The sequence below is a fragment of the Anopheles coustani genome, chromosome 2 (assembly GCF_943734705.1).
Source record: "Anopheles coustani chromosome 2, idAnoCousDA_361_x.2, whole genome shotgun sequence".
Taxonomy (NCBI): domain Eukaryota; kingdom Metazoa; phylum Arthropoda; class Insecta; order Diptera; family Culicidae; genus Anopheles; species Anopheles coustani.
The window spans coordinates 1,589,077-1,611,167 of NC_071289.1; the positions used below are offsets into that span (position 1 = coordinate 1,589,077).

Sequence of the window (22,091 nt, forward strand, 5' to 3'; positions counted from 1 at the left end):
AACAGTATATTCCCCATTTGTCTTTATAAAAAAAACTTTTATGATGCACGTGATGAGTACGAATCGTGCACGGTGAATACCAAAACGAAATCAAATGTTTGCATAGCATAGCGAAGGAAAGGAAAACACAATACCAGTGCGAGGAAAATGTTAATGATTGAAAGACACTTAAAAAGATTATTGATGGCGTAATATATTATATAAAAGAAAAAGCAAGAATGCATAACATAATTACAAACTCTTGAAGAAAAAACGAACAGAAAATCCTACATACTTAAAAAATCCTATGATACGAAAAGTGCGAATGATCGCTATTGATGAAACAATAAAGAAAAACAATTAAAACAATCATGATTTCTTATTTTAATTTTAACGAGAAATTATCGTGTGGGAGTACCCTCGTTGCATGGATGTTTTAGTTACAGATATTTGTCACAAAATATTCTAAAATAGATTCCTCTAGGCCATTGCTCCGAAACATGCATGCATTTTCTTTGCTACAGGTTTCTTTTAGTAGTTTAAAAATAAATTCATATGCTCTTGTGGCCATCAGCCCTCTCGCTTGCCCGAAAGTTATGGTCCAGATAGGAAAAACATTTCCTTTGGAAACACGTTTCACGACTTTTCCCAACTGCAATAACGCATGCAATAAACACAATGAGATTCGGTCAGACACGTTGCAATGCCATTGTTTTTTCTACCCTCGTTTCATAATTCAGGGGGTGAGTTTTCTTCGATCTCATATGACCATATTGCCGCTTGATTTGCGCTGCCAAGGAAAAATTTCCCCCCGATGGCAAACACAACGTGTGCAACAGGGATGGCATGTCATGTTTGATTGAGCATAGCCGGGGGAGTAAGGGAGAAAACAAACAGAAACGAGAGCAAGCGCAAAAACAACCCTCCGTTACACGTTGGGCACTATTCGGGATAAATGTAATTAGATCAGTTAAAATCTAATTTGAATTCGCGCAAGGCGAAGTATTCAGACTACAGAATAATACTAGCTCTCAGGCTTGTATTGTTTTAAAAATATACAATTCTTTAGCATCGGTTTGACTATTTTACGATCAAATGCCTCGAATTTAATGTTTCGTTCTTGCTAATCGAAAAGCCATTAGCATTTATCAGAACCCTGTAACTACGAGTGGTTGTATACGACTCGATTTTATAGTTTACAAATTGAAACATATTTTAGATAGACTTTTATCCCGATAGTTACTCTACAACATGCATTGTGCACTGGAAGACTGGTGTGAAAGAGACAGCAACAACCCGCGAAGATGAAGGGAGAAACAAAGATCGTAGTAAGTGAGGACTGAGCAACCACTAAACGGTGTCAGTAAATATTTGGCGATTCGTTCGTGCGGATGGTGTAGTACGTTGTTTTATCGCATTTAATACAATAGAAAACTTTACTTTCAATCTTACCAACATCGTTCCTTGCGGTATTATTTTCGTCGTACCGTGTTCCGTTTGTCTGCTGCGTTATTTGTCGGCGTTTCCAACAGTCACCTGCAAATCGTAAAACATGGTAAGAGTTCGTCGTAGATCTGTGCTGACCAAAGATAAGCAACTTCCAAAGTGCAAAATCTGCCTTATTTAACGGTGTATCCGTTCATGGTTGACATCATTTTACAGTCCGGCGAAGCAGGCATATCTTCATTAGCTGCTCATCTTATTTACATGATCTGAAAATTACCTTTTGACGTGCTTGAAGAAATATTGCTTCAGTTTGCTTGTACGGCAGACAGATAAGATACATCAGTTCGATTCCACTGTGGAATCCGCTAAACTACGGTCACCTTCGGAGTGAATGGCGAATGTCCATTTCAAATCGATTAGCTGCTCCAGCTAAAGGAGGCAGATTCCCTTATTCTTGTTTGTCATTTGATAGCATTATCTGTTCAAAATTCGATGAACTCTTTGGCCCCTGGCCGATTCCGTGGGACAGGGGCCGGGAAGAGCGGTCGCCCTCCGCAATACACGAGTGCCGACAGCTTTTCTGATTGTCCCGTATGGTCAAAACAAGAGCGAATCATCCACGGATGCTTAAAAATATCAACAATCGAGCGCCGGAACCGGAGCACGAAAATGTGATAATTATTTTATGTAATACGATTGGTTTGACCTTTTCATGCCCTCGTGTCGCCATCATCCGTCGCGTTGTCGTCATACAACTCCGCCGCCATCGTCATATTTGTCTACTTCCTGATATACTTTTGTTTTTCCTCCTTTCCGCGACAACACGCTAGGCGGCTCGCGGTTGTTGTTTCGTGCCTCTTTCATTCTCTCGTTTATTTTTGGTCCCGTGCGATAGGCATGGTTGGAATACGAAACAAACGTAATCTTCGCGCACGCGAAATGGCCACCATAATATTGTCGAAAATGGCCTATCGAAACCCTCGGCAGGCAGGATTGAGCTGTTAGAGAGCGCTAAAAGATGTACTAACAAGGATTAGCATCTCAGAGGGCTGGTGTTAAAATTCAAACCAAATAAACCCGCACAATGGATCAAAGCAAGCGACAATGGTTGTCTAACGCCTCGTCACTTTTCTCGTTTTACAGTCGGAACCAATCCGTGTCGTCGTCACCGGAGCTGCCGGACAGATTGCGTACTCGCTGCTGTACATGGTAGCGAAGGGCGATGTATTCGGACCGAATCAGCCACTTGTTCTGCATTTACTGGACATTCCACCGATGATGGGTGTGCTGGAAGGAGTCGTCATGGAGCTGGCCGACTGCGCCCTCCCGCTGCTCGTCAGCGTCGTGCCGACGGCCGATCCGGCGGTCGCCTTCAAGGACGTCGATGCTGCCTTCCTCGTTGGCGCTATGCCCCGCAAGCAGGGCATGGAGCGAAAGGATCTCCTTTCGGCCAACGTTAAGATCTTCAAGGTGCAGGGTGAGGCATTGGACAAATATGCCAAGAAGGTAACGTACCCATGGGAAGAAATAGTTTTGTTTTTGTTACTTACCAATCCACCTGCTTGTAGGACGTGAAAGTGCTGGTTGTCGGAAACCCGGCCAACACAAACGCCCTCGTGTGCTCGCACTACGCACCGTCGATTCCGAAGGCAAACTTTACCGCCATGACCCGCCTGGATCAGAACCGTGCCCAAGCACAGATCGCCGCTCGGCTCGGTGTCGGCATCACGAAGGTGAAGAATGTCATCATTTGGGGAAACCATTCGGCCACCCAGGTCCCCGATGCACGCAACGCTTCGGTTGAGGTGGGAGGCGCAGTCAAGACCGTCCCGGAAGCGGTTGCTAACGACGAGTTCCTGAAGCAGGAATTCCTCGAGACGGTGCAGAAGCGGGGTGCTGCCGTCATCGCCGCCCGTAAGATGTCTTCGGCGATGTCCGCCGCCAAGGCAGCCAGCGATCATATGCGCGACTGGTTCGCGGGAACACGGGAAGGCGAGTACGTCTCGATGGGTGTCATCTCGGACGGAAGCTACGGTGCGCCGAAGGATATCGTATTCTCGTTCCCGGTGCAGATCCAGAACCGCCAGTGGAAGATCGTCCAGGGCCTGTCGGTGGATGAGTTTACGCGCAGCAAGCTGGACGTGACCGCGAAGGAACTGCTGGAGGAGAAAGAGGAAGCGATGGCCGTGTGTGCTGCCGATTGACTAGTTAAACTGTAAAACGGAATTTTGTACGAAATACCTTCTTTAATCCAGAGCAGAAAAAATTGTGGCCGCTCAATTTGTGGGGTTGTTGTTTTTGTCTTTTGTTATGCGACACAGAAATAGAAAATCATGCACCACACTCCTTTTGTTTCATCACACATGCCCGTCATATGCTTTTATGCTTTGGTTTTCGTTTTGGGTGACGTAGGTGATTTTTCCAAAATTTTGTTTTACAGTTATTTCGTGTATTTTGGTATCTTTTTACCTTTCTATGTGGGTCCCCAAAAAACCTGAAAAATACAGAAGCAAATCGCTTCCATCCGTTGGCCTAGAGACTAGACACTGTAGAAGTAAAATATTATCCTCCTGATCGTGTTGAAAAAGCGATACCTAAAGCAATTACCTAGACCAATTGTTAGCCTTTGAAGGGGTAGTAAATTTGGTGAATCGGAAAAATAAACTTACATAAACATTTAGGAATATAATTCAGTCTTGTGTGTACTGTAAGCTGAAAAGAAAGAAGAAAACTATCACATGCGATATTCCGAAAACGAAGCAGCCACATTCAAAAACCATCTTTAGCTCGGCATAGTACAGAGTATTCAATCATAATCAAAGTAATCTTTACCGTTGTCCTAATCTAGTAATTCTTAATCCTAGCGGTACACAGCAGGGTTGAAAACTCTGGAAAAGATGAACATAAGCTAATGAAATCAATGTATAAAGAAAAGACAAAGGTACTAGGAATTTACAAAACAAACGGGCTGGGATTGAAAAAAAATATATATATAGTCCAACTGAACATTTATTCGCTGTATTTCTTCATACTTCCAGCATTGACCAGCTCTGCACCGTTGAAACGGAATATGTTCAATTTAGTTCACAATTTGAGCATGAAAGTATATCGTAAAGTAAAAAAATAATTTGATATGATTGAAACAAAATATGTTTTCACAAAGTCATTTTACTGCGCGAGAAACCTTTTCAACTAGCGTTTCATAAATCATGAATCAAAAACTAAAAAAATAAATCGCGCGACACTTAAGAAAGGTAGAAAGTTGGTAATCATTGCAAAATCATATTACTTCTATAATATTAGTTCTAAACTGCACCGATAGTTTCATCTTACAATTGCAGTTCGATCTAGAGTTCATTCCTACTGGAAAAATAGTCTCATTTCAAGGTAATCTCGATTGGGCGATTTGTAGTTTAAAAAAATGATAAATTTTGATGAAAACGCGCGTCAATTAAACTAATAAAAAGAAGGAAGAAAATTAATATTTGTTGCAGAATCCTCGTCGTTGCAACACCCTGTGCACGCTGTGCACAAACGTTGTACCTCCCTGGTCAAATATTTCTATTGCTTGGCGAGAAATATTGCTGCATGAATTATAAATGGCTCTTCTGTGTCCAATGAACCTACAGGAAAAATAGTTTCTTCTCGAGCATATTACTAGGCGACTGGTGTAGATATTGGCCAACTAGGAACGACAGTTTATGCGCATACTGGCACACGGCTGGAACACGCGTCGTACCGGACCAATTATAGTACAGGTGGCACTGTTTGTACGACAGCATTTGCAGGTGATCGATCTTCAGCCCGGAAGTATCGTAGATGACATTGTATGCCGTTGGCGAAACGGTGCCCTGCTTGACCGATTGCGATACGAGGTAGAAATCGGTGCTGTGAAGGAAAGGAGAACAGACGGGATTACTGGAGACAGTTCGTTGTGAAAGCGCTTGAAGCGACGTTACCGTTGTGGAAGGGTTACAACATTGTCAACCACGGTTCCAGGACGCGGATTGAGTCGATGGTCGAAGAACCGCGTGTTGATACGCTTGTTAACTATGAAGAATGTAAGCAGCACTTCCTGTTCTACGCCGGCGGATTTATAAATTTGACCAAGCTTTTCTACCAGCGAGCGAACCTCGTGATCGTAGATGTACTGCAGCTGACCATCACTGACACCGTCGCGGTAGAAGATGATACGCTTCGGAAGCTCGCCAAACTCTCGCCGGTACTCGTTCAACGCCTTGACCGTGTTTAGCGGGAGGTAGTTGGAAATTTCCTCTCCACTCGAGTGGTGGCTTACGGTCGAGAAGAACTTTGGTGTGCCACGATTGTCGTGGTCCAGTGTAGCCACCATGGCGCCGAACGATTTGCTTTTATCCTTGGAATCATGGCATACGTCGAACCCGATCGTCATCAGCCCGTTGAGCGGAATCTTTACCTTCCACGGGACGCCACCCAACTTACAGTTCATCTGTATGACCACTTTCGTGGCGACCGACATTAGTGTGCGCACGTTGCCACTCTTCGGGGTGATCGTCTTCTGTACCATCACCTGCGTCGGAATGGCCCGATCAACGCAGCATTTCTTTTTGATCGCCGTGTAGCGATCGTTCTTGTTGTTCGACACCACGCACATGATCATCTGCGGGTCTTTGTTGATGATGGAGTCCAGCGTGCGGACGTAGGTATTCGGACTATCGTCTGCCATGTGGACAATCTCGCAGTTGCTAATCTCAAATCGCATTCCCCGCGCTGCCGTTATCATGCAACTGAGGAAATCGTTTGCCTCTCGCTGGCATCGGATAGGGACGACAAGGTACCATCGGCTCAAGCGCACCGTGGCAAACATGGGGTTGTCGCGGAAGTGTGCTGTCCAGTCAGCATTCTCTCCCGCCTGAACACCACTGGAAAAAAGAACATGTTCATCAGAAAACGCAAAACCTTTGCTTTAAGCGCGATCCCTTACTTTGAGGTGGTGGAAAAGAAAATCATTTCCTGAGGCAACAATCTTCCCGGTAAGTCCACCAGCCTGCGATCAAGCTCCATTTGCCACACTTTGAACACATCCTGGCTTTCGGGTGACGTTTGTAGGCGTCGGTTGAATGTCTCCAGACGCTCGATACGCCTATCCGGATTCAACCGTGTGTGGTCGGCCATCGCTCTCATCATCCTACGGGGGGAACAGATAACGGAAGTTAGCTTTTGGGCCATCTTAATGCATTTGTATATCTTCTTTAACACTTACTTAAAATCGGACCGCATGGAATCAGTCAGTCCAGTCATCTGACATAGTTCGGGAACCAATGCCATCAATTCGCTGTCGCCGGACCGCGCGTCCTTCTTTTTGGCTCGGGAAAGCAGCATAGGCTGGTAGGCGTCCCGAATGCGCAGGTTGTACTTGTTCTTGTAGTAGTCTAGGAACGATATCTTGCCGTTCTTGGTGTCGAACGTACTTTCCGGTGTCGTGTCGAAGGTGATATCGTGGATGGTATATGTTTTGTTGTTGTAGCCGGTAAGTACCACACAGCCCAACACGGCCTTCCGGAAAGCATCCTTGTAGTTTCGATCGTGCCGTTGACATTCGCGCAAAATATCATAGCACGTCTGCATGCGCATCGTCTTGTGGGCTATTTCACAACAAACCATGACATCGTTTTCGTGCTGCCTGATACTGGTAATGTAACCAGGCCACAGCTCGATATGGTACTCGCGGATCGGAATTTTCGCTGCCGCATCGTACAAATTTCGGCCGACCAGCTGGAGATTCAGGCCGTTCATCGCTCGGCGCAAAATAAGGTTCAGCACCTGGATGCCCGTTTCGTCCGTCATGTCGACCACGGCGACACGAGTTACGTGCAGCTCGTACTTATCGCCGGTTCTATCGTGCTGCGAATGCAGCACCAGTTCATCGTTCGATAGTTTACTGGCACAAAATAGTTGAACGCCGTCAAAGACAAATCCGCCCAGAATCCGCTTGTGCTCGGCTACGAGCGATTGCATTAGCCGGGGGCTCGCACATGGCGGTACAAACTCAACCTGATACTGATAAAGCGTCCATTCGACGCGCTTCAACAGTTTGAAGTAGTTCGATTGCAATTGTAATGGCTGGCCGGTGGTGCCATGTTTCGAGGGTGCATCGGGGCCACGCGTACGGAGCGTATCGGCTAAAGGACGTCGGGCGCGCGGGGGACGACTCACCGAACGACCCAATCCGCTGCTGCCAGGCTGCGGTGGTTGGCCACTAAAAGATGATGGCCCCGGGATGGGAGCTGGTGCGGATGAGGTGCTTGGGGCGCTTTGGCCAGGAGGATCCCCTGGAAATGAATGTGGTGCCTGTGTCCAGGGTCGTCGCTAAAAGGCAAAAACAAAGAGTAACCCGATTAGACTTTCATGTTTTACGCCCGCGCTTGACGAAAGTTACCTCCGGCGTTTGATAGGTTGGCATTTGTGGCGGGACGCCAACCCGGATTGGTGGTGGTGGCCCTCCCCGTGCACCGTCAAATGCCGGTCGTGGAGAATTCGAACTCAACGATCCGCGAATGCGATCTCTTCCGAGCGGATCACGTCTGTCCGCCATTATACCGCTTCAATTGTGAAATAATGAAACCAAATGCATCGATTATATGCTAAGCAAGCACAATCGAAAAACGCTGTCACAGCAATAGCACCCGCTTTTCGCAGAACAACCACTGTCTGCAAAACCCGGCACAGCAGCCTGCTACTGCGATTAACCTAAATAGTCAATGGTACTTTGCAACTCCGATGTGGCCAACGAAAGATGAATTCCTGCTCAATATTTCAATGTTTATCAGAAACAGAACCCTGATAATGTGCTCAAACTCTCGAGTCGAGCGCACGCCACTTTTGGAATACTTACGCGAAGCGTCTAAAATCTTTTCTCTGTCCCGCTCTTTTAATGGCGTTTTGGCAGAATAGACACATGACAACTAACCGGTTTACGTCAGAATGCAACCGCGGTTGACATGGACGATGGTGTTTTGAAATGGAAGTTACAACACTGGTTTTACATCAAAACAATGTCCAAAATAGTCTACGCTCGCTTCCAGTCGTGCTAAGGACAAACAGGTTTCCAAACTAAATATGATCAGCTCATCATGACAATCACATTCTTTAAAAAGTCAACGTAAAAGAATATAAAACATCCTACGCATGCTTTGATGGGTACATATATGATACCACTCCATGTCGAAATCAGCACCTTTGGAAAACGATTCCGAAACAATAAAATTTGATACAAAGTTAAGATTAAATATTAATGTTCCTCAAAGTTAGGTTCACGGATATCTGTTATATGAACGATACGAAGAGTTGGACCATTTCATCTCTAATTCATACTTACCATCTCAGTCCATTTTCAGTCATTTTCTAATTCATGTTGGCATTATTGCATGATACCGATACCTTCCCAAGATTAAGATTATCTGATTTGCTTGATCCAGCACGTTATTTCATGTAGGTTTATAAAAAAAACGTCAAAACACAACAATTTGTTTCCATATCTTTCGCCGAACTTTGTTTTCTGCTTCATTCCTTGCGCTTACAACAATGTTACAATTTATTCCTCTTCCTGTACCACTGTCGTCTTCTCAGAAACGTATAGACCGTCCAAGAACTTACGGATATCCTTGTTGTGGACAGTCGTGGACTGCTGGATGAGGGCAGCGGACAGCGAAACCGCTTCGATGTCGTTGCCTTCCAAGATGAGCTCGTCCTTCTGCTTGGTGGAGTTCACGACAGTCACTCCTGCCTGCATCTTCACGCGACGGATGTGCTTCTCGCCAAGGAAGTTACGAATTTCCACCAACGAGTTGTTCTCACTGATCACGCAGTTGATCGGGAAATGGGCATGTACAGCGCGCATCTTGTACTGGAATCCCTTGGTCACACCTGCCCGGCAGAAGAGCATACAATCAAACATGTATTGTCGAATCTGTTTTGTCCACTAATCACTGATTTGGTGATTAACTTCTTTCACCTGGCTACTCACCCTTGATCATGTTCTCGATGTGCGAGCAAACGGTACGCACCGCCGCAAGCTCCTTCTTGGAGCCGAACCACTTCTCCACCCTCACCTTGTTGCGGGCCGTCTTGTAGACATCCATCGGCAGATGACGGAAGTTCTTCACAAGCTTGCCGCGGGGACCGATAACCGTCACAACGCGGGAGCGTACGTTGACCGTTACCTCCTTCGGTACGGTGACCGTCTGGTTGGAGTTTATCGTTCTCATTGTAAGCTAATCTGAAATAATGAAATGAAGATTAACCATCGTAGTGATTGGATTTACTGTAGACAAGTTCCAAGACAAAACATTTTCGATATCATCACTGTATCCGGAGAGTGCGCATCGATGTCCAAGACCCCGGTGTTACGGGGGTCTGACAGATGCTGCCCGTAGCTTGCTCGGCAACTACAATAAACGAACGAGATTGTTCGCCAAGGAAACATCTATTAAAATGCCTTCCTCACACAATCCGCCCATTTTTCACGTGGGCTGCAAGGGCCAGGATGTCGCACTATCTTCTCAGTGATGATTTTCGATCATGTTTACCTATTTTACACGTAATTTCTTTAAAAGAAACAACCAACTCGGCAATAACACTACTTACACGTTAGAGAATCAAACCGGAAAAGAACCTGACATTTCACTCCATCGGACACTCTGCGTTCCGATGACTTTTCGCCGCTTTCCTCTGAAACATCAAAGTATGCGTTTGAGAAACGCACCTCCGTTCAAAATGACTGTTTATGGCAAGTGAGTGAAATTAAAACTCCTTTTTAATCGCGGATCTTGCATGAAACTATCCTTCTTAATTTCTTTGAATTTACGGTGGAAAAAAGCAAAAGTACAATGTAAATACGAATGGTTGAAATCGAAAAAACTCATCACTATCGAAGACTCAAAATGTCACCTAATAAAAAAGCTCATCTGACAGATGGGGCAGCAGATGTGACTGGTGCAATTAATTTTTTACAGCCGCTCTGTGTGTTGTTGGTAAAATGTCCGTTCGAAGCGTACTCTTTGCAGAGCAATAGTAATTTGTGTATTTTAATGAGTTGTGTGTTGGAAAAAGACCTGCATTTCCAGTTTTAATCGCAGAGTGACGTTCTTTGTACAAATCGTTGCTAAAAGCTTTCCAAGTAAGATACCGGAATCGCCATGAGCAACACGGAGAGTACCAGCAGCGGGGATAGCAGCAAAAATGCAAAATCAGTAGAAAACCAAGATGAGTTGATTATAAAACAACAACGTGAAATTGAACAAGAAGTAAGTAATGCTCGTCACACACTGGGTTTGTAGACTTTGCTTTATGATGCGTTCTTTCTTTCGTACTACAGATTGCTCATACTAATCCGCTAGTCAGCGAGTCCCAGGAGATCTCCAGTTTAAATCAGGAATATTTGGACGATCCTATTTACATATCAAAAATTAAAGACCTCTCGTCCAAGTATCGTGCGATCAGACGCAGTCGCCCGGATGGAAACTGCTTCTTTCGTGCGTTCGCTTACGCATATCTGGAATACTTGGTACTGAACAAAAGCGAATTCCAAAAATTCTACGAGTACGCCTCGAAATCGCGGGAGCGTCTGACTGAAGCCGGCTTTCCGCCGTTCACCATCGAAGACTTTTACGAAACGTTCATGGAGGTGATAAACAAGGTGAAACCGGAAGGAGACGACACTACCAGCGCCCTGGCCGAGTTGCATAAGCTGTTCAACGAGCAAGGCTACTCCGATTACGTGGTTGTGTACCTTCGACTGATCACCTCCAGCCATCTGCAGGAGAAGGCCGATTTCTACCAGAATTTCATCGACGGCAACATTACTATCGTTGAATTTTGCCATCAGGAGGTCGAACCAATGTACAAAGAGTCGGATCACATTCACATCATTGCGATCTGCTCGGCCCTGGATGCCGGTGTCCGGGTTGAGTATATGGACAGGGGCGATGGAAACCAGGTAATTGCACACGATTTTCCGGACGGAATCAAACCGAACGTTTACTTGCTGTACCGTCCGGGCCATTACGATATTTTGTACCCGAATCAGTCGTAAAGTTCGCGGAAACTGCCGCGAGCCCATCTGGGTGTATTTTTGCTGCACCACGCTCGTTGAGCGAATGAAGCAAAATAGAGCATGAGAATACCTACAATAATACCAACAAAAGTCTCGTTCAGTATGTACGTTTATGATTTGCGCATCCTTGGATTATTCAATATTTCTATGATACTTGCACTCTACTCATCATAAATATATACGACTCAAGTGAAATAAATGAAGCTACGCATTGAGATTCATTTTCCCTCTACGCCTCTGTGTTTTATTTGTAAAATTAGGACTTTGTTAAGCATCGATTTCTCCAAGATACAACGTTTTATCGCTTGAACCAGACACGATTATCGGTTCGTTAGGATGGAAATCGACATCGTTGACGCTTCCGTTGTGCCCCGGTAGTTTATACAGGATCCGCCTGGAAGTGGTGTCCCAAATGTACACGAATCTGTCCGCAGAACCTGCACTGATTCTCAGCCCGTCTGGAGACCAGGCGCAGCGTAACAGATTCTTTTCGAAATTATGCTGATGACCCGAAAATATCTTGACGCAGCGTTCGCCGGGAACATATGGTCGGATGTCCCAAATGCGCAGCGTGTTGTCCATGGAATTGCTGAGCACGTACGATCCATCCGGTGATAGCGATAAGCCCGTAACGGTGTCCGAGTGACCGCGGAGACGGTAAAGAATTTCCTTCTTGCGTATGTCCCATACCTTAATTTCGTTGTCGATGCCACCGGAGATTACCTGCTCGGCTGTGTCATTGAAACATACCGCCGTAACTTGATAACTGTTGTCAAACGTGCTTATAACGTGCCGTTTGCGTGCATCCCAGATTTTAATCGAAGAATCGTCCGACCCAGATACAATCAATGTCGGTCCGCGGCGTGCGCCACTGCAGCTGTTGACGAAGTGCGTGTGTCCTTTTAACTTTCGGACACGAGTGCACGTTGGCACATCCCACACTCCGACCACCTTATCGGTGGCACAAGTGTAAATGTTGGATCCATCAGGAGAAAAATGAGCCTCCATCACTGCCCCGGAATGGCCACTTAGAACACCTACATTTTCGCATTCGTCATACACTTTCCAGAGAACTAAAATTCAAGAAAACGCCGGATTAACAAGAGAAGTTCGTGGGTTTCATTCGCTGGTTGCTTACAAATTTGCCGATCAAATCCGGTGGACATAAGATGTTCTCCTTCCGGGTGAAACTCGGTGGAAAAGATCTCCCCACCGTGCCCTTCAAGTAGCATTATTGGCCCAAGCAGGCCGGATGTTCTTTCAACATTCTGAAACCATGAAATGAAATGAAATGAAAATGATTTCGAATGCAGGATTACCACTCAAGCATTACCTGCTCTAGAAGTTGTTTATCTTTCGCCGTGTATGCAACGATATCGGTACGGGTTTTCTTTGCATTGTTCACTGGAACTAGTGCATCTGAAGGGCGCTTGACTGCAGTTGTACTCATTTTGATCTGATGAGCTGTTTTACGAATCCGAATTATGTTCTTCGGATGCTATTGATTTCTTCTTCTTCTTCTTCTTTCGATATGCGAGTCGGGGTATATCCTCCTACGCTAAGTCGAACAATTTGTTCCCTTACACGTAATCAGAGGCGTACCAACTCTGTCCGAACTCCTATGAAGGGGCTCGTCCTTTAGGACCGGCTATAATAGCCATATGTCCACCCGCCGTCCACGGGAGGGATAATTCCTTCCGTTGTCAGGACACAAGAACTCGTGGTCCGCTTGATTGTCTCAAACGGCACGAGATGTGCGGCAGCTAGGATTTGTCTGACCTGAGCTCCAGCTCGGCGTCACCACGCGGTCGTGCCGTAACCTTACTTTTCCGCTAACCCTTTCAGGAAACTTATGCACTGCTAACATCCGCTCTGATGCACTACCGAACTAGAACTGGTGCTATTGATTTAGTTTTGTTGAACGTTCAGTCCGGCAAGGCGTCCTAAACTTTGTTATGACAGCACTGGATCAAAAGTTGTCATTATATGACGATGCCATAATATGTGAACAGGTATTTTTACGATTACGCTGATAATATGTCTATTGGGATTGATAGTATGGTATAGATAAATTCCCTAAATACACCTGCTGCTTGTGTACTATATGTTGTAGATTAATAAAGAATAAATAATTTTATAATAATCTAGTTTCTTCCATAAAACACTGAACTGTCAAATCGAGCCTGTCGTTCTTGATTATTCGATGACACAAAGTCTTCATCCAGAAGAGCCGATCGCACGCTTTCTGTGTTCTGTAGTGCAGTGCAGTTTTCTGTGAATTTAACACAGAATCGACCAATATTCTCGATCAATTTGTTTGAAAACGTGAAATTCCCAGCTCAACGATGGTCGTCAAGCCGAACATGGTCGCCAAAAAGCCGCAGGGCCTGGCTTACAAGGACAAAAGCAAACCGGCTGACATCCGCTTGAGCAACATCAATGCTGCCAAAGGTGGGTGTATTGCAGTGAAGAGATGTAGAATCGTAAAATTATGTGACCACTGCAAAGAAAAGCCTCACGTGCTTGGTCTTTGAATTGTCTTTTTCGACCATCGATTGCGCATGAAACTATATCTTGGGAAATGTTGATGATTTTTTCACGAACTTAGAATCTTGTTCATATTTGCTCCAAAGCCTTAACAGAACTTTTCAAGTGAACATACTTTTTCACATAATAGTTTCCTTTTATCAATGGAAAATGATAATAAGATGTCTAATTGTCCCTTGAATCGAGAGATACTTGTATGAACGGCAACAATGGTTTGTAAAACTTTGTGCCAAATTTAGTATACAGTTACATCCACATAACCTCAATGTTGTGAGTCATATGATGTTCGTTTCTGCCGGCAGACGATTAATGTATGTATTTTTCTCTATTCAGCCGTGTCGGATGCGATCCGCACCAGTCTGGGTCCTCGTGGAATGGATAAAATGGTAAGGAGTCTTCATTCATATCGTCAGTTTGTTTCTCTTGTTAAGTGTAGTTTTCATAAATTGTAGATCCAAGCCTCGAACGGTGAAGTCACGATTACCAACGACGGTGCTACGATTCTGAAACAGATGAATGTGATCCACCCGGCCGCAAAAATGTTGGTCGAACTGTCCCGTGCACAGGACGTCGAGGCCGGCGATGGCACCACATCCGTCGTTGTGGTGGCCGGCGCTCTTCTTGAAGCGGTCGAAAAGCTCTTGCAGATGGGTATCCACCCCACGGCCATCTCGGAAGCGTTCCAACGCTGCTCGGCCAAGGCTGTGGACATTCTGACCGAAATGTCGCGCCCCATAGAGTTGAATGATCGCGAGTCACTGGTCAAGAGCGCATCGACGTCGCTCAACTCGAAAGTTGTTTCGCAGCATAGCAGCATGCTTGCCCCGCTCGCAGTCGATGCTGTGTTGAAAGTTACCGAGCCGAACGCACAGGGATCCGTGGATCTGAAGAACATTAAAATTATTCGCAGCCTTGGCGGTACCATTGAGGACACGGAGCTGATTGATGGGTTGGTGTTCACACAACGATCGTCGGGCGTGAACGGTCCCAAGCGAGTGGAGAAAGCTAAAATTGGTCTCATTCAATTCTGCATTTCTGCTCCCAAGACGGACGTAAGTTTCATATGAATGAATTGGTTGAGTCATATGCAGCAATGCTTATGTTATTTGAACTTATTTCTTATTTGCAGATGGATCATAGCGTAATCGTATCGGACTATGCCGCGATGGATCGCGTACTTAAGGAGGAACGTGCGTACATTCTGAACATCGTGAAGCAGATTAAAAAGTCTGGTTGCAACGTCTTGCTGGTACAGAAGTCGATCCTTCGCGATGCCGTTTCCGATCTGGCTCAGCATTTCCTGGACAAAATCAAGGTCATGGTTGTGAAGGATATCGAGCGTGAGGACATTGAATTTGTCTGCAAGACACTTAAGTGCCGCCCAATTGCATCGCTGGATCATTTCGTCGCCGAAAGTTTGGTAAACGCCGATCTGGTGGAGGAAGTGGCCAGTGGCTCGACAAAATTCGTCAAAGTGACTGGCATTCAAAACATGGGCCAAACGGTGTCGATTGTTGTTCGTGGATCGAACAAACTGGTCCTGGAGGAAGCTGACCGTTCGCTGCACGATGCTCTCTGCGTCATCCGGTGTTTGGTCAAGAAACGTGCACTGATTGCCGGTGGTGGTGCCCCAGAAATTGAGATGGCACTTCAGCTGGCCGCGTACGCTCAAACACAGCAAGGTGTGGATGCATATTGCTTCCGCGCTTTTGCCAATGCGCTTGAGGTGATTCCTTCTACCTTGGCGGAAAATGCAGGACTAAACCCTATTGCTACCGTTACGGAGCTTCGCAACCGTCACGCCCAAGGCGAGAAGAATGCGGGAATTAACGTACGTAAGGGAGCAATCACGGACATTCTGGCGGAGAACGTGGTGCAGCCGCTCTTGGTCTCCATTTCATCGATAACGCTGGCGTCTGAGACGGTTCGTTCCATTTTGAAAATAGACGACATCATTAACACCATGCAGTAGATGCGCGGGTCCAGCTTTGAGCAACGGAAGGAAGCATCTATTTGAATCGCATTATTAACTCCGTGATTGCTGCATACACATTTTCACACCAAACTCACCATTCGCCGCGTCCTAACTCGCTGCTACTAACTCAACTTCGCACCTACACATTAGTTTCTTTGAAATGCGATACCTTTTCATTTGCAAAGGAAACATCGAACACATCAATCGATTGTTTGTAATGTTTGTATTCTCTTAATAAACGAAAAAATAAGTATTAGCAACGTGTTATTTCTTTGCTATCGGTTCGAACGCATCCGGCATCCGTTCGATGACATATCGGTTCAGAGCGACGTTCATAATCGGCACGCCGGGTATTTTACGGATGCGCCGTTTTAGATCCTTATCGTTTGTTGCTACGATGTAGCATTTGTGCTGTGTAACTCGCTGCACGAGACAATCGTCCGCATACGTTCCCTTGTGCATGCAGTGTAGCCGTTCGAAACGAGGATCTTTTATGATCCTCAGCGCCAATTTGTACTTCGATCCTAGCTTTTCGAGCTCGGCTTCGACACAGTCTGTTATGTACGGGATGCACTTCGCGTACAGGCAGTCCATCATCGTTTTGATTATGTCCAGTTTGTTCTTTATACTGAAGTTGACAAAGTTGGTATCCACGAGCACGTGATACGGCGGTCCTAGTTGGGTGTTGTACTGGAAGAACATTGCTGAACTGCCCTGCGGTCTATCGATCACCTTCGGCTCATCGCTGTTTGATTTCTTTTTGGTCTTCGCTTTACTTCGATCTTCAGCTTTCAGCCGGTTGTCGCTGGCTTTGATCATTCTCTTAGCTAACGAAGTTCGTTGCTGTTGCAATCTTTTCAACTGCTTCTGTTTACCCTATTATGACCAGAAGAAGTAAAACTGTATTTCTGAATCCAAATGAAGCGGATAACATGTGCACTTACCATTTTAATTTGCTTTGAAAACGAAAACGAATGAGAATGTAAATAAGCACGAAATAAACATGTGCCGACTGCAGGTTTGTTGTGACATTACATAGTCAAGGTTCTTGAATTGCAAGGTACGCTACTATCGCAGTTTATAGCAACTTGACATTGGGACGTATGACCACAACGTCAGTCCAATTGCAGTCTTCAACTCTGTTTATAGGGGTTCTTGTAGCCGTCATTCCCCATAAACACCCCAGGACTATTTACACTTGCCAAGGAGGAAAAAAAGTAAAAGCAATTGCACTTTTTGATAAATACACACACTGGGTACTTCTTTCTTTGCAGTACCACCTCGCCAAGTATTCGTCATCAAGTGCGGAAGTGTGATTAATCATCCACCGAGAGTTGCAGAAACTAGTTTGCAGAGTGTTCATATCGAGTGGATGTTCATTGTTGCTGTGCAAAACGCAGTTCGTTCACAGACAGGGGTGCGGCACGGATTACAAAATTGCTGATTAGTCGAGAAACACCGTAATGGAAAATTTGAAAGAGCAATTTCCTGCTTACAACGCAGTGCTGAGGCAGCCAAATGGACAGCCCAAACCGTACCACAGCACTGGACTGCCCGATTGTCCACCGAATGGGGCGGGAATACCGGGCATGGTGATGATCGGGAAGAAAAGTGGCCCCGCTGTTCCGCCGAAACCGAGGAAAAACTCGCAGCAACAAGTTCCTCCACAGGTTCCGAAAAGTTCCAACGTAAAGCAGTACTGCGAGCCCTCGTTTTCTACCGTGCTCGAAGGTCAGGCCAGCAACCTTGACGAACATGCGTACACAAACGTAGGCGGCGCTGAACGAGACGGTGCCGCGGTTCCCGGTGGTAAGCTGGGAGCGCGCAAGGTTACCCTTGACGATGCCCTCGAGTTGCAGCACGTAAAAGAGGCACTCGAGCACCACAAGCGAACCTTGGAGGCGAATCGCGCAAAGTCACACCAGGGTGGGCCCGAGCCCCACGGCACGGTTTACGAAAACACCCATGCCTCACCGTACCCCGGTGCCTATGGGTCGGATGCAACATATTCCAACATTCCAGGAGGGGCTCGTGGTGGCCAGCCCGTTATGAAGAACAACGATGGTCTGATTTACAGCAACATAATGCACAGCAACAACGGTGTTCCAGCGAAAGCGTTCCCGCAACGGCAAATATCGGAGGAGTTGCCACCTCCGCCACCGCAAGATATGCCACCGTTGCAAATAACGATGAATGCATTGAACTTGGAGGATAATGACGACGAGTTTCCACCGCCACCGAGTCCGGTAAGTTCGTCGTACAGTGAGCTCCGTCGGGCCACAGATCCTCCGTCCCACATAGGAAGGCAGCCGCAGCCAACCTACACGATGGTGGGTCCTGGTGCTAGCGGTGGCGGAAACGTTGGAGCTCCGGGAGGACAAACTTACAGCAACATGGCACCGGGAAGCCAAATCTATGCCAACAACATGCACCACCAGTCTCTGTACGGGACGTATGGTATGAGTTCACAGGGTTCGACGACGTACGAATCGATCTACGAACCGATAAACCCGCGCCCTCCGAGCCAAATGTCCGCCCGATCGAACTACTCGCTCTACGCACCGTACGTAAATTCGCACGGAATCAACAGCCCCAACGATAGCATTATCACGAGCGCCTCCCAACAGCAGCACCGTGGTGGAGGCGGTTCCGGCGGTATGAACAAGGAAACGGAAGTGGACACCCTTACGGATTTGTTGGTGCAGTCGATCCAGGACACCGACTCATTCGGAACATGCGTTAAGTGTGGCGAACGTGTGGTGGGCGAGAAGACGGGCTGTACGGCGATGGACAAAATCTATCACATCGCTTGTTTCACGTGCCAGCAGTGTCAGATTAATTTGCAGGGAAAACCATTTTACGCGCTCGATGGAAAGCCGTACTGCGAGGAAGACTACCTCAACACGCTGGAGAAATGTTCCGTCTGTCTGAAGCCGATCCTCGAACGCATCCTGCGTGCCACCGGAAAACCGTACCATCCGCAATGCTTCACGTGCATCGTTTGCGGCAAATCGCTCGACGGCATTCCGTTCACCGTGGATGCAACGAACCAGATACACTGCATCGACGATTTCCACAAGAAGTTCGCACCACGATGCTGCGTCTGCAAGCTGCCAATAATGCCCGAACCGGGCGAAGATGAGACGGTCCGCGTGGTGGCACTCGATCGTAGCTTCCACATCAACTGCTACAAGTGTGAAGACTGCGGGCTGTTGCTCTCATCGGAAGCGGAAGGACGCGGCTGCTACCCACTGGATGATCATATTCTCTGCAAAAGCTGCAACGCAAAGCGTGTCCAGGCCCTCACTAGCCATATGACGACTGAGCTGTAAACAGATTTCCCTATTGCGGCTTCTCGCAAAAACTGAAGCAATTTCGTAACGCATACCGTACTTAGGGCGCCCGTGTTCCGGAGAGCGGAACAAACGTAGCGCGTGGCTGCTAGATCCGTGGCAATTGGTATAGTGTAGGAAAAAGAAAACAAAAACGATAGTCAAATTTATTGCACAAAAACGAATAGCTTTTAACCGCACGAACGGCACGCATTCGCTGCGCATCGCGCTTTCATTCATTCCATTTCGGTAGAGAGAAACACTTTAAGCTTTTTAACGTTATATTTATAGAATGTATCTGATACCTTACCGTTAGAATTAAGCAAACGATGGGAGAGTTGGTTTTTAACCAGATTTATTGCTCTAATTACCAGAATAGAAAGGGGTTTAGCATCTAGATAAAGATACGCGTGATTTGTTATTGTACTACCAGGGCGGACGGACAAAAAGGACGCACAATACTTGCATTTACATTCCTCTTCGCTGTCCGTAGACTAAAACTTTCCACTACATTGCATTTGCGGAGACAATAGGGGTTCACATTCCATATATTCACTCTTAAAAAAAACGTTGTCCATTCGGAACGAGTTGATGATAGGAAAACAAATCTTTAATATACCGATAAAAAGGTAATCATCAGCATGGAACTAGCATTATTGCATGTGTCAAACGTAATGTTGAATTTTGTATGTTTGTCGTGGATTCAAATAAACCGTACAGAAAAATACCTGTTAAGCTTGATTATTGTATTCAAAGGGAATGATTGCGTGAGAATAACTGATTAGCCTAAATGTTTCTATATCTTCATTTGCCAAGACACCCACAAGCCTAAAACGCTTAGGTTATGATAGGATAGGCTAAACTTTTGTTTTAAAGTTAAAAAACGATATCGTCCTATGTGTATGAAATGTTTTATTTACTGAAGCATGTGTCTCTTTCGACAGCATTATGCTGACCCTTTTTAACATTTCACCCTCCACCCTCCATATGCTAAACTTTGCCATCCTTTTACATACATCGAAGGGGTTAGCTCTTGCGGCGAGTATTCCGACAACCCTTCGACCGAAAGGGGTGGTTTTTTAGGTTTAGACAGTTGGTCCCGGTTGCGGGGTTGTACATAAGGCTCGGCTTGTGGCCACTGTCAGAGGGAGAGTTCCCGGAAGGGTTGGGTAGGTATTGTAAGTTTTTTAACAATCGCTTATGCTGAATGAGAAGGGGTTAGGCCATTCAGTCGGCTAGGCGATTGATTTAGTCGTGCTTGAATCGGGGAAGTGATTGGAGATCCGGGTGCCACGGATGTCGGTTCGGCGTTCGATCTTCCGGGCTGGAGTGTGGCCCTCTCTCGTCCGAGAGGAAACGGTGAGTTTTTTTTTGGGATCGGTTCGAAAAAACCGATTCCTCTCAAATGCGCATGTTTACTAAACGCCTGCTTTGCGCGTATGCAAAATAGCTGTGAGGGTTTTAAAATGTGGCATCCTGTCACCAGCAACCACGTGTACCATTTCAGTTCTCCACCGGCTTTGGGTGAAAGTCCTTCCAGCAGTAGTTTTAAAGCTCTATTTGAAGGAGATATACATTCGGTGAGAATTTCAAAGGAATTTAATTAAACATTGAGCGTCTTTTGAAGGCAACTCTAAGGCGAATAAGAATTAGCACTCGTGTTACGAAATTAAATTGGCAAATCAATCGGCAGAAGGGCATACCAAAAAATGCGCTCCTATCATTCACCCCAGTTTGGTGTAACAGACAAAAAAATGCTCAAACATAAACGAAGTGTACGAAACAATGCGATTGAAAAGGCTACTCAAGGAGGACTATCGATGATTTAGAACACTTGAGCGTTGAGCCGACCGTTGAGTTGTGAATCGTAAGGAGGAGCGTCTAAAATCGCCATTCGGTGAAACGAACTGGAAAAATCGGAAAGTGGACAGGCAGAGGAATCCGAATCAAAATCCTTGAGGCTATGAAATGTTGTCCGGATGTTCGACAAAAAACAGATACGGGGCAGTTACGAAGGGAGCAAGCGACAAGATTATTTGTAATTAGGAAATTAGAAATGTGAACCAAGTGGAAATGGTATGGTAGCTCGTAGAAAGTGGAAAGCAGATCAAGTTTAGCCGAAGGACAAGGTCCCTCTCGAAGCATCGAAATGGATGTCCGGTGTGAGCATCCCGGTTTTCAGGAAGCGGTGGAATGAGAGATGAAAGCACTACCATACCCACGAAGTAGAAAGGGGCAGGAAATGAACCGGCGTTGCTGATGAAGGATGGTTCTTGAAATGGAATTTCTAATAAGAAAGAAAATGCGAAAGGAAAATCCATGTTAGTTAAATTTGTTTAGGAGCTGCTTCTGCTCGCTCCGGTCAAAAGGAAAAGCGTTGGGGGCGTCATTAAGGATTTGTCCGCAAGAAAGGGCCACTTGTATGTGTGTGTCGACGAGTGGCGTATGCTATGCGCTATTCCAAGAACGACGGCCATGTTACCTGTTAAAAGTTGAATGTGGAATTGAAATTGGAATAACGACGTTTGATAAGGGCCAGGACCGGATCCGGACGTCGGTTCCGGCACGATCCGGGGCTGATTGGTGAACGACAAATGAAAACGCGCTCTCTTTCTCTTCAAATCAAATTGGGCACTTTTTTAGCTACCCTTAGGTGCCACCTAATTGGCCGCTCGGTTGGAATGAAGGACGATGGTCCTTTTGGGCGTACGGCGGAAAA

The 22,091-nt window shown here is 46.0% G+C and overlaps 7 protein-coding genes across 11 annotated transcripts; 3 read left to right on the forward strand and 4 right to left on the reverse strand.

Moving 5' to 3' along the window:
- Positions 1-1,350: 1,350 nt before the first annotated feature.
- LOC131265995 (malate dehydrogenase, cytoplasmic) lies at positions 1,351-3,768 on the forward strand. The gene is made up of 3 exons (XM_058268321.1): positions 1,351-1,534; positions 2,569-2,931; positions 2,994-3,768. The coding sequence occupies exons 1-3, from the start codon at positions 1,532-1,534 to the stop codon at positions 3,627-3,629; spliced, it is 1,002 nt and encodes a 333-aa protein (XP_058124304.1). The 5' UTR covers positions 1,351-1,531; the 3' UTR covers positions 3,630-3,768.
- A 646-nt stretch (positions 3,769-4,414) lies between these two features.
- Positions 4,415-8,261, reverse strand: LOC131265994 (protein aubergine). Its single transcript, XM_058268320.1, has 5 exons — positions 7,844-8,261; positions 6,668-7,773; positions 6,389-6,592; positions 5,385-6,326; positions 4,415-5,313 (listed from the first exon to the last, which is right to left on the reverse strand). Exons 1-5 carry the CDS (start codon positions 7,997-7,999, stop codon positions 5,049-5,051), a joined length of 2,673 nt encoding a protein of 890 aa, XP_058124303.1. The 5' UTR covers positions 8,000-8,261; the 3' UTR covers positions 4,415-5,048.
- Positions 8,262-8,929: 668 nt separating this feature from the next.
- On the reverse strand, positions 8,930-10,096 carry LOC131262163 (large ribosomal subunit protein uL6). Of its 2 annotated transcripts, none has more exons than XM_058264100.1 (3): positions 10,051-10,096; positions 9,431-9,682; positions 8,930-9,330 (listed from the first exon to the last, which is right to left on the reverse strand). In XM_058264100.1, the coding sequence occupies exons 2-3, from the start codon at positions 9,669-9,671 to the stop codon at positions 8,999-9,001; spliced, it is 573 nt and encodes a 190-aa protein (XP_058120083.1). In that variant the 5' UTR covers positions 9,672-9,682; positions 10,051-10,096; the 3' UTR covers positions 8,930-8,998. The 2 variants fall into 2 exon arrangements, with proteins under 2 accessions (XP_058120083.1, XP_058120082.1); XM_058264099.1 differs by lacking the exon at positions 10,051-10,096 and adding an exon at positions 9,993-10,010.
- Positions 10,097-10,395: 299 nt separating this feature from the next.
- Positions 10,396-16,296, forward strand: LOC131266692 (T-complex protein 1 subunit delta). 3 transcript variants are annotated; one of them, XM_058269301.1, is made up of 5 exons: positions 10,396-10,655; positions 13,903-13,969; positions 14,399-14,451; positions 14,518-15,117; positions 15,195-16,296. In XM_058269301.1, the coding sequence occupies exons 1-5, from the start codon at positions 10,602-10,604 to the stop codon at positions 16,035-16,037; spliced, it is 1,617 nt and encodes a 538-aa protein (XP_058125284.1). In that variant the 5' UTR covers positions 10,396-10,601; the 3' UTR covers positions 16,038-16,296. The 3 variants fall into 3 exon arrangements, with proteins under 3 accessions (XP_058125284.1, XP_058125285.1, XP_058125283.1); XM_058269300.1 differs by lacking the exon at positions 10,396-10,655 and having other exon boundaries at positions 13,745-13,969; XM_058269302.1 differs by lacking the exons at positions 13,903-13,969; positions 14,399-14,451; positions 14,518-15,117; positions 15,195-16,296 and adding an exon at positions 10,781-11,751 and having other exon boundaries at positions 10,401-10,709.
- LOC131266693 (U5 small nuclear ribonucleoprotein 40 kDa protein) lies at positions 11,742-13,471 on the reverse strand. Of its 2 annotated transcripts, XM_058269303.1 has the most exons (4): positions 13,417-13,471; positions 12,852-13,014; positions 12,657-12,786; positions 11,742-12,591 (listed from the first exon to the last, which is right to left on the reverse strand). In XM_058269303.1, the coding sequence occupies exons 2-4, from the start codon at positions 12,966-12,968 to the stop codon at positions 11,786-11,788; spliced, it is 1,053 nt and encodes a 350-aa protein (XP_058125286.1). In that variant the 5' UTR covers positions 12,969-13,014; positions 13,417-13,471; the 3' UTR covers positions 11,742-11,785. The 2 variants fall into 2 exon arrangements, with proteins under 2 accessions (XP_058125286.1, XP_058125288.1); XM_058269305.1 differs by lacking the exon at positions 13,417-13,471 and having other exon boundaries at positions 12,852-13,029.
- On the reverse strand, positions 16,247-17,057 carry LOC131266695 (rRNA-processing protein FCF1 homolog). Its single transcript, XM_058269306.1, has 2 exons — positions 16,985-17,057; positions 16,247-16,916 (listed from the first exon to the last, which is right to left on the reverse strand). The coding sequence occupies exons 1-2, from the start codon at positions 16,985-16,987 to the stop codon at positions 16,305-16,307; spliced, it is 615 nt and encodes a 204-aa protein (XP_058125289.1). The 5' UTR covers positions 16,988-17,057; the 3' UTR covers positions 16,247-16,304.
- A 229-nt stretch (positions 17,058-17,286) lies between these two features.
- LOC131262107 (thyroid receptor-interacting protein 6) lies at positions 17,287-20,107 on the forward strand. Its single transcript, XM_058264030.1, has one exon. It carries the CDS (start codon positions 17,504-17,506, stop codon positions 19,370-19,372), a length of 1,869 nt encoding a protein of 622 aa, XP_058120013.1. The 5' UTR covers positions 17,287-17,503; the 3' UTR covers positions 19,373-20,107.
- Positions 20,108-22,091: the final 1,984 nt, after the last annotated feature.